This window comes from Xiphophorus couchianus, chromosome 13 (assembly GCF_001444195.1).
Source record: "Xiphophorus couchianus chromosome 13, X_couchianus-1.0, whole genome shotgun sequence".
NCBI lineage: Eukaryota > Metazoa > Chordata > Actinopteri > Cyprinodontiformes > Poeciliidae > Xiphophorus > Xiphophorus couchianus.
The window spans coordinates 5,061,436-5,076,699 of record NC_040240.1 but is presented as its reverse complement, the minus strand read 5'-3'; the positions used below and the strand labels follow the sequence as shown (position 1 = coordinate 5,076,699).

General features: G+C 41.3%; 1 protein-coding gene across 4 annotated transcripts in view; it reads right to left on the bottom strand.

Moving 5' to 3' along the window:
- Positions 1-8,170, bottom strand: part of adcy2b (adenylate cyclase 2b (brain)) — a 66,391-nt gene extending 58,221 nt beyond the window's left edge. For 2 of the 4 annotated variants that reach the window (XM_028036312.1, XM_028036313.1), the window contains exon 1: positions 7,318-8,167. In XM_028036312.1, coding sequence (XP_027892113.1) covers positions 7,318-7,587 — 270 coding nt within the window. In that variant the 5' untranslated portion in view covers positions 7,588-8,167. Of the gene's footprint in view, positions 1-7,317 lie in introns of all 4 variants that reach the window. The other 2 variants (XM_028036315.1, XM_028036314.1) reach the window with 2 other exon arrangements.
- Between the last annotated feature and the right edge of the window lie 7,094 nt (positions 8,171-15,264).

Genomic DNA, 15,264 nt, shown 5'->3' with positions numbered 1-15,264 from the left:
TTAATAGACAAAAACCTCAATTTCCATAAACTACACAAAGAGACTTACCGACTGCAGGTCAGACATTAACTCTTCATGAAGCTTTAACGTCTCTATGAAAATCCTGAAATGCATCATTTTTAGAACATGTGAATCTAACCTCCAGTTTATGACAAAAAAAAGTTTAAATCGAGCTTCTTTATGCTCGCAGGTTTTAATTTGTGATTTAAAGTTCAGGCAGACTTTCAGCGCTAGTAGAATTCATGAATTTGTGCAGAATAGCAGATCTATTTATTGTTTTTATTAATCTGCATCAATGCGAGGCTGACTAACAGCTACAGATCCATCAGCACAGAACCAGCCTCTCCGGCGCATCTATCAAGCTGTCAATGAGCTGAAACAAAATCCGAGGTTTTCTCTTTACATTAAAATCAACAGACTGGAAAACTGGAAAACAATGTTGCGCATCAGTCAAAGATGGCAGAAACTCGTCAACAGAAAGCGGCCGTGTAATCAATCACCCAAGCAAGAGGAACTACTTTAGATTTGCAGAGAACCATTATCAGATGTTATGTTGACCTCAATTAGTCTGTCAAATTGAGTTTTAAGATGTCATTACGCGAGCATGTTGCCATGTAATTGCAAGGATTGTGTACCCAGAGATGGACACATACACAAGCGTTACGTTACAATTGCAATTTTTTAAAAAAACGAGAAAAAAAAGCAAAAAAGGGGAACATTGTCCCTGAAGATTGCAGATAAGCTCGCGAAGGAAATGCAAGACTTCCTTTGAGAAACTCACCCAAAGGATACACACACAGATGCACGTCCGCACAAACAGACACACACACACACGCCAGCATAATGGGTGGCGGCGCCTACGTCTCTTAAAAATACCTCAGTCACCCATTCAAGCCCTGATCTGTGCAGAAAGATAAAAGTGCGCTGTACCTTTAGGAGCTTTAGTTCTGCTTTTCGTCGGGTTCCTGTTGGCTCCTTGATAAAGCCAGAAAACTTACAACAACATCCGCCCCTCCTTCCTCTGCCCCCCCGACTCCAAATCCACCTTTTATTTATGCCTGCCATTCTTCTGCTCCCAGCAGTAAGAAATGCGCACGCCTCATCAAACAACCATTTCATCACCACTGTTATTCCAGAAGGACAAAAAGTAGTAAGATGACGCCAAACTTCTTGCAAATGATGGCAATTTAGGCCATGTTCACACAGCAAGTCTTGTTGCTCAATTCTGACATTTTGTAAAAACGCACTTTTTTTTTGTTGCCTGGTTGTTTACTTTATTAATTAAACCCGACCGCAATGCAATGTATGACCCCAAAGCGACCCAACATGCACAGAAGAAGAACGTTGATGTCACACAACAACAGCGCACTGTTTGCGGAAACAATAATGGATGGAGTTGTTTATGGGTCGATTTTAAAGTTTACTCAGGAGCTGACAGTATCGTCACAAGGAAAAGGAAGATAGGAGGCTAATAAAAAGAAAACACAACTGATGCAAGGTTTCTGGAAGTTTAACCAACTCAAAATGAAGAGTTTAAGGCCGATATCATGACGTGCATTTATTATTTTACGAAGCTAGCTAGAGGGCTAGCTACCTACCTTGCATACATCTTTTTGGCAAGCTAAAGAGCTAACTGCCAATGAGCCATATTGTAGCTGCTAATGGTTTGTTTGTTCGCTTGCTAGCTAGCAAGCAAGCAAGTATTAGCAGCTTGTTACCAGTGGCCTTAACCGCAGAGAGTGGAGATGTCTGTGCACAACTCAAACTTTTTTTCTGATATGGACATTTAACTTACATTTTCTTTATGAATTTAGGACATTTTAAGGTCTTAATTTCAGATAAATAAATTTAAGACTTTTTAAGGGTGTGTGGACATGTAATAGCAATGGCCTTTTGTGGAGCACGAACAGCAACTTCTGTAGAGAAGTCTGTTTGGACGTGTAGTCAAAACCACGAGTGGTGGGATTGCGATGCGATGCCCTTCATTGACACACTGAAGGGTATTTTTCAGCCATTGCTAATGTCCTGATTTACCACTTTTGACACATTGTCTCACGTCAGTGACACAAAAGCCGTATAAAATGCGATATGGCCGTTCAGACTGAGACTGAAAACAATCCGATACGTATCCGATTTAGTTCCGCTTATTTTTTGGGGGGAGTAAAAAAATCAGAAATGGACCGTCCAAACTGCGGTGAAAAAAGCTGGACATAGGTTGTATATGGGCAAAAAAAAGTGGATTTGGGTTGCATTTTCCAGCAGTGTGAAAGTAGCCTTTTTGATATGGGTTGCACTGTATAAGAAGCAAAAAATAAGGTCCTGGTAAGTGAAGCAGGCCAGTGAAATGTATTGATTTGCATTAAATGACTGTGAGGGGATTGAATAGGATGACAGTACAGATAAGAAGAAGCTATTTACTTTGCTGAAAGTAACGTAGAAACCACTTCTGGACTATTCTCCAGGTGCTACGCTGACGCCCCACGACGCACACGTGGAGACGACGGAACAAATCCACGGCCTGTCCTTAAGCATCCAGCCGCAAAACAATCAATTTGAGATATCAACAACAACAGTTCTGAGTGGGCCTTCCTTTGTGAGGCCATTTCATAAAACACAAAAGCAGCACTTGAGAAACAATGGCTCATGTTTGCGGTTGAGTGTTTGTCGCCAAACAACACTTTTCACTCGACAAAAGCACCAACGCCCACACAGCTGCGAGCTAAGCTCTCCTCCCGCTCTCCAGATCCACTCTGCAAGGCTGTCGTTGCAATCCAAAGTGCTTCAAAGCCACTTATGGCGCCACGCATAGCCATGCACAAGGGATACCGCCGCCCCTCCCCGAACGGAGCGATGGGCTCCGTCCCGTTCAATCTCCTCGCTAAAAGCAAAACTCTCTGTGCAGTGGTTGATAATGGGAGTCATGTGGCACACAAGATGTTTGATTGTAATGAAACCTGCAGCTTTCCAGCTTTTCACTTTTTTTAAAAAAAAACTGTATTGTCTATCCTGACGACTCACACTGGTCCGGGTCAAGCTGTCCTTTTGCCATTTGGCGCCTACGCATTGACGTTCCTCTCTCTCCTACATCCCCTTCCTACCCGCGAGCAAACAATTTCACACATATTCACATTAGAACGCTGCCTTTCTGTTCATTTCTCTTTTGTTCTGGACCGCTGCAGCCGGTCCGGTTTTTAACCTTCAAAAACTGAAAACGAAAACCGGGAGCCAGTTCTAAACTCAGAAGAATAGACTTTGAAATACTTTTGTTAGTTCATGGATGATTGAAATGCTGCCGACATTAAATACATTGTTAGTGTATCGACCTGTCAGACCTCTCGGGTCTTCTGGTTCCGGTCTGCTCTGCCTGCCCAGAACCAGAACCAAAATCGAAGAAGCAGCATTCAGCTTCTGAGATAGCGTCCAGAAAACTGCTAAACTGCTGAAACACTGAGTTCCTGTAAATCAAGGCTAAAAACCCATTTGTTTATTGTTGCCTTTCATGGTAAGAACTAGAATATCATTAACTGAATTTCAATGTTTCAATTTTCCATTGCTTTCCATTATTATTATTAACCACTTCAATGTAGCGTTTATCTGACGTTTCAAGTTTTTGTCATATGAAGCACTTGCCCTGTTGCTCCCTTGTTGCTGAAACGAATAGTACAGATAAACCTGTATTTTCTTGGTAGTTAATGTGAATATAGTCTTAAAATTACTCAAATCTGACATAATATAATAATTTCTATATTACTTTCCAGTCATCTTGTTGTAAGCCCTGTTCCCCTTCATTTCGGTTCCGAATTCCTTACATTAAACCAAAGTTAATTTAACATTCCCTGCAGGTAGATGTCATACATTACTGTCATAAACCTACATTTTCTTGCTCTAGATTATGAGAGATTATGAGCAGAAGATAGAAAAATCACTCTAAACCAACAAAGCCAGGAAGAAACATCCGCCTGGAAGGTACAAACTAATCTATGGTAGGTAGGATAGGTCGCGCATTTGGAGCTTCAATGCTTCAAAGTTGCCAAGGTTTTACAAGTCCACATTTAAAAAAATTAATTAGTTTTGAATGTAGTGGAAGTAATTTTACAGACACGAACAAGCCAAATGACACTAGAATGAGAGACTATTGTTATTTTATTTTTATTTTTTTATTGGACTCCAATGCCGCGTTTTGGCCAGGACAGCAGTTGGCTGCCATGGAGACGGGATGAAAACCGGCAGACAGACATTTCCCACCAGAAGACACTTGAGGCGTGCCCTCCAGCTGCTCAAGGGTTGTATTAATAGAGTCATTACTGGAAGCTAATTCAATTTTTTCTGCTTGTGCTTTGTGTGTAAATGAGTGATTCATAAACTTTTAATAATGCAGCATTCAGATTTTAGAGAACGTGTCGCTAACAAAGCTTGGCTTCCTGCTGCCAGCTCAGGTAAAGTCAGATTACTTAAGTATTCACGTTTTCCCGAGGCGGTCCGGAGTCAAAGGTCACTGAAAACTTCTCCGCAGAAATAAAATAGCAGGAAATAAATCTATCGCTGGTTTACCAAGTGGGACTTTATGAAAGAGCAACACGTCTCTCTCCTTTGTAAATCGCAGGATGTGCTCAGGAATGGTAAAATGTTGTTTTTCACAGGAAACAATGAGAAGGAGAATTCAGAAATAGTGACACATTTTCTAAGCTAGAGCTCACTCACAATGAGCTAATGTCTCTCCTGTGGTGCTAGCGATCATTTTAGTAATCGGTTAATCTGACGATTAATCGGATGGAAAACAATTAGCAATTTCTGCAGATTATTCATCTAACCGCTTAAGCCTTTTTTTTTTTTTAAATACAATATTGGAAATACAAACAATTCAATTCCTTTTCAAAGTGGTAAAATAAACATTTTATTGAATTAAAATGCAATAACGACTTTCCTTTAGAGTGTCATTTGTAGCAAAGGATGCATCTGCAGCTAAAAAAACATTTTAAAAATGTGAAAACCTCTGTCCTTGGCATCAATACAGGTCAGAGATAATCTGATGGCTATTTTCTGGATTAACTGGTTAATAATTGGAGGTTTTATACTGAATTTGAACCAGATGAAGCTAAAACTTGGTTCTGGGTAGAACAAATGTACAGACAAAGGTTTTTTTTTCTTTATTTAAATCTAAAATGCATGCAGTTTTTGTACAATTTTGGCTTAATTATCGCTTTGAGTCTGTTGTTCTTCCAGAAAATGGCCTTTTTTTAAATCATTTTTGTACTCCTGTTAATTGATTACTAAATTAGTTGATAACTATTTCAATAATATGAGGATGAAGGGAACTTTCTGGAAGGACGACACGCCCTGCAGGCTAAAAGAGTGAGGCGATCTGTACGCTCGCTTTAAAAGCCAGCATGTGCCTGGATGAAAGCTCCTGCCACCGACAGGTGAGAGATGCAGGCTTTAGAGGAACAAGTGCTTCAATATAGAGGATTTTCAGCAACATACCGTCAAACCCACAGTCTGAACGCATTATGGGACGCGATACTGAAATTCTACTCAAGATCGACAAACTGGTCCAGATCAGTTTTATCAATCCGCCAGGAGAACGTCGCCGATGAGGAGCTTAGGATTTCTCTTTGAGCGTCGCAAACGTAAACAGGACTGAAATGGCAGCACAGATGTTCGTTTCATTTACGTGAGAGGTGAGGCTGTTGCTTAGATTAAATCGGGAGTTTCACAAAGCCGAGCAGCGCTGACCTCACAGGCCGTGGTGGTAAAAGCTGTAGTCAAAGCGTTCTGGCATTGTTCACCAAAGACCCGCAAAACAACGGACATTCTGCAATTAACCACGACTTACACGTTCCTGACATCAAAAGAGGAGGAAAAAGGCGACTTAGAGCTCCCAACGTCCTTTGGGCTCAAAATGATCCATACCTCTGACAGATTTAAAATGTCAAATAATCTCTTTCTTGTGCCTGAAAGTCGTAGTGATGTTTTGCAGTCAGTGGAGATGAAGTGTTTGATTGCCGTAATACCAAAATAGTCTATTAAGGAGGGCAGGAAAGTTTTTTTTCTGCATTTCATTCATTGATAAAAAGTGAACATTAACATTTTTTCCTCGAAAAGGATTCCCCTTACACACAGTTCTATTGCCCTTTGGGAGATACTCATCTTATTTCCTATCAAATCAAAATCTGTAACTGTAAGCAGAGACAACGGTAACCACAAGATATCATGCAGTGATAATCCAGAATTGTTTCTGGAGCACCTTTATTGTAAAAAAAAAAAGAAACCATATGAAGAAGAACTGGTTCATTTGGAGGGTTTCAAACTATTATTTCGAAACCGTTTAAGCGCAAAATTATTTACTTGTAACATGTATAATTTGCAGGCTTTGCAGTTTAGACTTGCACATTGCATATTTTAACTTTTTTTTTAAACAATACTCAGATATTGCACTTAAAAGGTTTTTCTTTTTTTTAATTAAACCATTACAATCAGAAATCCTTTGTCATTGTGCAGGAAAGCGCAATGACATTTTAAAAGTAGCAACCCTCAAATGCAGTTCAAATAAATAAATAACCAAAAATATATGTAGCCGGAAAAAAAAGAAGAAACAATCAGGATTTTCAAAAACAAAAAAATGTATTATTTAACCCCAAAAAAACTCATTACGATTAAGAACTCTCTCACAAGAGTGACCTATCCAAGCAGCACAAGTCAAGTGAACAGAAATATCAAACCAAAAAAGTATTAGAAAAGTATAATTGCCTCTAATTTGCTTTGGAAAAGTTGCTTTTAACCATAATTAATGGAACACTGACTGATATATTATACGTGTATTGATGATTGTGATGATGGCACTTGTCAAAATGTGGTTTCTATACTGTCGACTGTATGTTATTTTTCTGACTTTTTATTTTTGTGCTTTTATGACGTAAAGCAGTTTGAACTGCCCTGTTGCAGAAATGCTCTATACAAATAAACTTGAACTTGAAAACATGTTTCCACCCCCACCCCCTCTTTCTAGCTTCCTTCTTGGCAAAACATAAATCATGGTGCAAAATACATCTTATACGCTTGTTTTTTGGAGGTCTGGGGGGTTTGGACCAAATATGGGAAGTAAAATAAAGTGCACCACCCAAATGTAAAAATAGCATATTTCATATGCAGGAGGAGTCCTTCTATTTATTCTGTGAGGAAAGCGTAGCGGCACGCTGCCTCTGTTGTTGTTGTTATCAGACTTCAACTCCTCCTGACCTCATCGTTCTGGGCTTTTAACTACCACACCTCCAAAATGCTGCACTTAACACTTCTTCACGCCCGTCGCCGCGCACTCACCAATCCTGATGCGAAGAACACGGCCAGCAGCGCCAGGCAGGTTCCCATGACGATCAGCAGCAGGAACACGATGAGCGGATGCTGCTGGCTCATCCTGTAGTACGACTCGTACAGCCAGTCCTGGGGCTTCTCCACCTCCGTGCACGCCTCGCCCTGGAACCCGGGGCCGCCGCCGTCCCCCAGGCCGTCGGGCCCCTCGGCCCCCTCGCCGGCCCCATCGCTCTTCTCCAGCAGGTAGCGTCCGCGGGTCCACAGAGCCTCCTGCCACATGGGGGGTGCGGGGAACTTGGGGCGCTGCTTTTCTCCTTGACAAATACCACCCACCCCCCCGAAAAATAGAAAAGCAGCGTCGCGTGGACAGAGGGGGCGGACAGGGGGTAGGAAGAGGGCGAGGGAAACTTTCTCCCTTAGGACCGTCCGCCACCCCCCCGCCCTTCCTCTCCTTTCTTGAAAAAGTTTCCTCGGCTCCTAATAATTGACACAGAGCTGAGTTGCAAAGAGAGAGAACTTTCTTCTTTCCCCGTGGATCCTCTGCTGCTACTTCTGCTGGAGGTGACGAACTGAGTCAGGACAGTGTGAAAACAGATCTTCCTCCTTCCGTCAGTGAGACGGGGGTTGTTTGGACTCCGAGGGAAGAAGATGAGACTTCGGCTTTCTCCCTCCACCAACCTCCACCCTCTTCTTCCTCCTCCAGCTTCTTGTTTGCTCTCTATGATTGGTCACAGGGTGATGGAGAACCGGCAGAACCCCCGTCGCCGCTCGCCGCTTTGCGCTGCAGCCGCGACGAAGCAGCGACTTACCGTGCTGAGGTGCAGATGAGGACTGAGAGAGGGAGAGAGTGCGTGTATGTGTGTGTATATCTGGGAGGGAGGATAGGAGAGAGGAGAGAGAGAGAGAGGCTGTACCAATGTGTTGGAAGAGAGAGAGAGAAAAAGCCCCAGAGAGAGAGAGAGAGCTATTGGGTAAAAAAGTGTGGAGAGGGAGAGAAAAGTGGTAATGTGAAGATAAAGATGTGTGAGAAAAGCAAATATGTAGAGAGAGGTGACTGTGTGTGCACATCTACGGGTGTGTTTGCGCGATCTTGTGCAAAAAGGAAGTGACCCAAGACACCGACAGGAGGGAGGAAAAGTGTGAAGTTGGCAGAAGTGGAGGCAGGGAGGAAGAGGAGTGTGTCGGTGTGTGTGTGCTTGTTTAACTGTCCTATTTAGGACTGTTTGTGGCATATTTACTAACATTGGGAAGACAAAGCCCTGTTCTAATGCGGTCGGGTTTAGAGATAAGGTGTGAATTAAAGGAGCAGTTTTATGTTTTTTTCCAGCCACGTTGCATCACTTTATAGCATCAGTTGTTCTAAAAATCCTGCATATGTCAAAGTTGACTTACAAGAAATCTGACTTCCATACGTAATGCCTTGAAATTGAGTCTCTGTCTCTTTAAGAAGCTGCTGTTGTTTTTGAACCTCCTCTGTCAGGAAGTCATCACAGCACGGCTCCTCTATTAACCTTTTAACAAGGTTTTTACCAGCATTGCAATGGCATGGCAAGGCGCTCCTATAATAAGATCAGTAGATGTGCAGTCCCACCAGGTGTTTGCTAATTGCTGCTGGCTAGTCTGAAGGAGCCGAGTGTGGGAGTGGCTGCTCTGTGTGGTGGAAGCTTGAAAACTGCAGCTCCAAGGTGGAGCTAGGCCCACCCATGCGTTTTGCACAGCTGAATGCTTAAATTATTTCTCAAATATGCATGAAAAAAAATAAAAGCATCACTCCAGGTATGTATTTGATGAAGGAATAACATTATAACATGATGTACAGCTAATAAAAGTCACATTTATTTTAGGGAAAACGTCTGATTTAGGTATTAATGCAGTTACTAAAATGAATGGAAGTCAATGCAAAGTCCTAAGATGGACAGAAATACAAACTGGGGTGTGCATATGTGGGGGTGGGTGTGTGTGTAAAAAGCAGAATGAAAGTGAGTGAGAAGAGTTGTGACAGCTGTGCTAAACCAAGAAGAGCAGCTGAGAGTGGAGGGAAGGAAATGCCACCCTAGCAGACAGCGACAAGATAAAAAGAGAGGTAAAATGAAACATATAACCACACACACATAGAAGTGTGTGTTTGGGGGAAGAGGGATGGAGGGGCAGGAAGGAAGAGGAAGAAGAAACAAAGCCAGGAAAGAAGAAACCTCAGGAGACAGACAGAGTGTGGGAGGAAGAGAGATCAGGAGCTTCAAACAGAAAGAGGGGGAGGAGAGACGAAGGGGGGGCAATGAGTGAAAGTTTGAGAACATCACTGTCTGTGTGTGTGTACGTGGGGGGGGGGGGGGGGGGGTTTAAAAATAACATCTGACGAGTCAAGATCCCAACATTCCTCTCCATCATCGATCCCGCTCTTTTCCAGCCTCCGACGTTGTTAGCGACTCCATCTAGCCGCGCCTCATCTCCTCCCTCCCCTCCCCAAAGAAAGTCTTCCCTCATCTTTACGGCAAGAGTCTGAAAGAAACCAGCACACAGCAGGTAACGTCGAACACAAGGGGCATTCAACTGGGAGGTATTTTTAGAAACCGTGGGCTTTACGTTTTCAGATAAAAGCTGACTTGCGTGCGACCATTATCCCGCGCTAGCTAGCACGGAAGTGAAGGAAGGTGAGCAGCAGCGCGGGATAACAAGCCAGCTGGTGTTAAGGCGATGAGGGAAAATGTCAGGATGGGTTCATGCTTCGGCTTCTGTGGCGGAAAGCGAGGAACAAAAGTTACTCAAACCAAATTGACTGTCATGAAATGCACTTAACGTGCTTGAAGAGTGTTCGTGGTTTCCACCGTGGAGTTGAAGTCGGATCAAAAATAAGAACCGCAGCATTTATTTTCTGTTTAATATATTTCTGAAATGTTGTCAGTAGGAGCCCAAGCAATTTGCACGTACAGAGAAAGAACCTGGAATGACACTAGCATTGACTGCATAAATGAAACATTTCAGGCAAAGAAAGCCAAGAAAACAGCCAAAAAACATGTCAGTATTTAGAAAGCAATCCCTCTGATCAGTGTCAGTGATATCAGCTGGTTCAGTCCTGATGACCTATAGAAAGGCTGCAATTTGCTTAAGTATCCTGGTCAAAATATTTTTGCGTCCTCGGAGCTCACAGAACAACCCTCCCATGCGATTCCCCAACTCGGCCCCTCCAGACTAGCCAGCAGCAATTAGCAAACACTGTGCTTCTGCCGAACTCGTTAGACAAGCTACTTCTCAGCTGGTAAAAACGTTGCTAAAGGGTTAATAGCGGAGGCATGTTGTGATGAGTTCCTGAAGGCGGAGATTCAGAATTAGCAGGAGTTTTTTTAAAGAGACAGGGGTCCAATTTCAAGACTTTAAATATCAACACAATTTTTTTTTAAGTCATATTGGATACATGTAGCGTTTTTAAAACAACTGAAGGTAACGTAGTTACTTGATTGTACTACAGAGTGGCACGGAGGTTCTTGGTTTGAATCCTGGCATGGAGAATCTTTCGGCACAGGGACCCCGCCTCGCGTTCAGTGGCTGCTGGAAGTAGACACCAGAGTCCTGTATAGCCTGCAAATCTAATAAGAGGATTCTATACTTCTGTGTACTTGAACATTTTAATAAAAGATGACAGTGCTAAAAGCTTACCACTCTTTTCTTGTCCCTTCACAAGCCACCCAGTGTTCAGGGTGGCTTATGAAGGGAGACCCTACTGCTGTCAAGAGGAAGAGATGTATTTCTGAAACATGCACATAGTTTGTTGAAATCTGTTGCATTAAAGTGTAAGGCTGTCACAATCTGAACAGGAGTCGTGTTACCACGCAAGGCGGCCATTTCCTGGCTGTAAGGACACTCACTGTGAAATCAAGCAGTCTTCAGGGTGGCTTGTAAGACACAGCTTTAACATCTCCACTCATTTTATTTAATTAAACCATTTTAAACTAGTTCTACTCTGTGTGCAACCAGAGGCCACTGCTTTGTGTCTTGAATTCACATATTTCCCTCTGTCTTCTGTTTTGTTTAATATTATCTGTTATAGGACAATGTCAGACTTTGTCCAGCATTGGTTCAGTTATTAGATCCAATATAAAATGCTTCATATTTTTAGCAATTTTCAGCAATGACATTTGTCACTTAGTGGGAATTATGATTCCTGTGCCCCAATGACTTGATTATGTCTCGTGGAGTTCTTAATAAGATATTGAATCCGAGATTCTTTATGACTTAATTACTGACTGTTTGGGTAATTCATCATCAGCCATGTGTGATTTCACTCGCTTCCTGGTTTCTAGACATCTCAAACCGAGCCCGCTGCGAGCATGGCAGCACAAATCTGCTTCGGCGGGCACTTTCTGTTTTCCTGTTTGGACAGATTGCACATATGGCCAGTTCAAAACAGGGCCGATAATTACCTTCTAATTCCGAAAATGCTGTAAGTCGCTTTACCAGTACACGCGGCAAGAAAAGGGGCGTCTGAGCGAACGTAGAGGCGTCGCTGCGTCTTTTTCCTGGAGCACGTCGACTTTGGTTTGGGTTTGACGTTGGCTCAAACGGATCTCAGAGATTAAAGCATGTCGCAGGCATATCCAGGGTTCGCGTGACAAGAGAGAGAAAAAGAAGAGGCTTTTGTAGCGATTTGCAAGCCAACGGGCCGGAGCGGAGTAATCAATCACAGCAGAGGAGCAACAAGGCGAGAAATCCCTAATGAATTGCGATCCAGTTGGAGGGAATAATGATAATGATGACATTGATAATGATGCATGATGTCCTGGGCTGCTTAACACTGACATTTCTCACTCATTCTTAAAGGAAACAACAATTTTAGGTATAAAACTCTGTCACTACTCAAACAGGAGCAAGATTAGAATATTTTTGACTTACAGAAATTTTCTGTTTTTGCCGTATTGCTTAAATCTTTACATCACACAAGCTAATGTGAGTAAATAAAACAAAATGACGTTCCAAGTCCAAATGACCCTAAGCCGAAATGTGAATGTTTCCACTGTTCCCTTAGCATTGACTAACCACATTTGAATAATTTCAACAGCAATATTGAGACCAGATTAATGCCAGGACCTGCAGAATCAATACATAATCGAAACAGAACCTGTCTGACAAACAGGAAGTACGGTAAAAGATCTCAGAAAAGCAAAATAGCAACATGTACTTCAGCTGAATTTTGTTTGAACAGATCTGTATGGAATAGGTTTGCTCATTCTTTTTGACTCCAACAAGCCACAGAGAGAGTCTATTATACACAAATGAAGAAAAAAAAAGAGGAAAAGTTGGAAACCTTCCCTTGTATGCGATGGCTTAGTCAAAGTCTGGACATAAATTCAATTGAGGTGCTATGGCGGGACTTTAAACGAGTTCAAAACTCTTTGTTGCAGCTGAATTAAAGCAGTTCTGTAAACAAGATCAGGGGGGAACAAAACAATTCCTCCACAACAAGATAAAAGACTCTCCGTAACTAAGCACTAACTCTTTATGGCAGCTAAAACAAACCATCATCATAAAACTGCCTTTTCTGTTTACTCGGCTTCTTTTCGTCTGGTATTAAAATTTGTTTAATGATCTGAAACATCTAAGTATGAAAGAGAGGAACCATTCAAAAGCTCCGAGGCGGCAAATAGGTTTTTACAACACAGCAGATTGTAATGAATGACAGAGTAAAAATGCTTTATTCATATTATTTTATTACTATTATTACTACGAATGTTTTTCGTACTTTACCGGCTGGGAGAGAATGACACAGGAACAGAAAACAAAACAATGGATTGCATTGAAGGAGAGAAGCATCGATCCGATATTAATATCTGTATCAGTTCCGATATTGAAAAAACCTTCTAGATCGAGTATCAGTGATCAGGGAAGATCTGTTCAGTGTAATTCTATGCCTTGTGTCGTAAGTGACATCATGCATTATTATTTATTTTACATTATATTTAGGATTCCTAATTGCACTTCATGAACCACTTGAAAGAAGGTTTGTTGTAGTTTGTTTTAGTAAGTTTCTTAATTATTTATTTTACATTGGCTGTTTTACTCCCTAATTGCACCAAACAAATTAACAGATTTTTACATGTTTGACCAAGCTTTTCTTTAAATGTGATCTACTGGTTATCAAATAAATTCGTAATTCAGTACATTTGTTTAAAAAAAGAAACGTTTCAGTCAATTCAGCCTGATTTTCTGTATCGGATCGGAATCATCCGATACTAAACCTCAGATATCGGTATCGGAAGTGAAAAAAATGTGGATCGGTGCATCCCTAGTTTGTGGTTATTAAACCTTTATTTTTACCGTTAGGGAAAAAAATATGACCAACATAAAAAGTACAAACAGGCAACTATGAATAAACATATATTGTGCAGGTAGGATGAGGACATACTGTGGGTTAGTTTTTCTTTCTGTTGTTGTTTCGGATTTTTATGCTGTTCTCGGCGAGTGTGCTAATGAATTAGCTCTGGACGGACTCCAAGAAGAGAGACCAGGTGTTTACGCGAGCGGATCATGTCGTCCTTCCATGTGATTTTTTTTCCTTCCTTTCTTTGCTTTTCTCTGGCCGTGCGCGATCAGTAAACAGATTGAGTCCGTAGCTCGTTAATAATGTCTTCCCTTCGGACTAATGCGGTGTTCTTGGCCAAGATAAACACTCTGAGATAAAAGATTGTTAGAACAGAAAGGCTGCCCAGGAGACAGATGGAGGGGGAGACAGCGCAGCGCGGAGATGGAGGATCACTGACAGCACTCCCATGACAACTGACGGCCCCGACTGTCTCAACGGGACGGCAGAGACGTGTTCCACTGTCTGTGACACCCATATGCTGGATCCTATTTGGACGCTGCGTACAATCTTTTATGGATTATATTCAATAACAAAATGTCAAATACTATAGTTAAACCAAAATTTAAAAAATTTTGAAAATACATTAAATTGATAATTTATTAAATTAATTTATTACATGTCGTTAAAATCAAGGGGCGGGGCTGTGGGCGGGGCTAAAACGGACCTGTTTAACTCCTGTAGTTTAGCCTCATTCTGCAGTGAGAGAGCCCCATTTGTCTTATTATGCTCACATTTCTATAGTATACTCTATATTTTCTTCTGTTTCTCTTTTTGGGACATAAACTGTAGTAATTCTGATATGAAACTCAAAGAGCGTGTAAACTGAATTGCCCATCTGTTGCATCAAATTTATTGGACATAAAACAACAAAACTTCAGACCATAGCAGTCACTTTCAAGCTGCTGCACAGCTACAATCCATATTTCACATAACCAATCCACTAAAATGACCTCACACACAGATAAACACACTGCTAGTTTTACAATTCAAGATGAATTTTAAGGCTTTTTTATTTTAGTCTTTTCCTAATTTCAGATTTTTACACAGCTCACAAGCTGGGTGCCGTTAATAATCTTCAAACCGCTTGTCCATAAAAATCAGTTACCATGATTTTAATTAGTTGTTCTGCTTCTGCTGTTTCCTGAGCCACAGAGTCTATTTTTGCATAGGTTCTAATCTCTGCTACAATTGTCACTTAATTTCATTAAACGTAGGCATTTAGACATATGTTACTGAATCTCTGAATATATTCGTGTTCATTTTCAGTGCTAATTCATATTAGCCTAGACATTGTCTTTATTAAGTGTAATAAAGTATGTATGTATACATTCCTGGTCATTTTTATTAAATTGGACAATAGAGCAAAAAATATTATATTGACCAGTAAGAAGTTTCAACGTACATTACAATTTTAAAAAGTCACAGTTTAAAAACCAACCCTGACTTTGCAGCTCAACAGTATCATGGTCTGGCAGAACATGCGGTTGATGCAGATGTTTCTTCTTTGTTTGCTGCATTTGTTTTCTCCTTTCATTTTTATCTAATTGGAAAATCAGGCCTGGGTACACCCAATTTTAGACCAATGATTTTAAGGTTAGTGG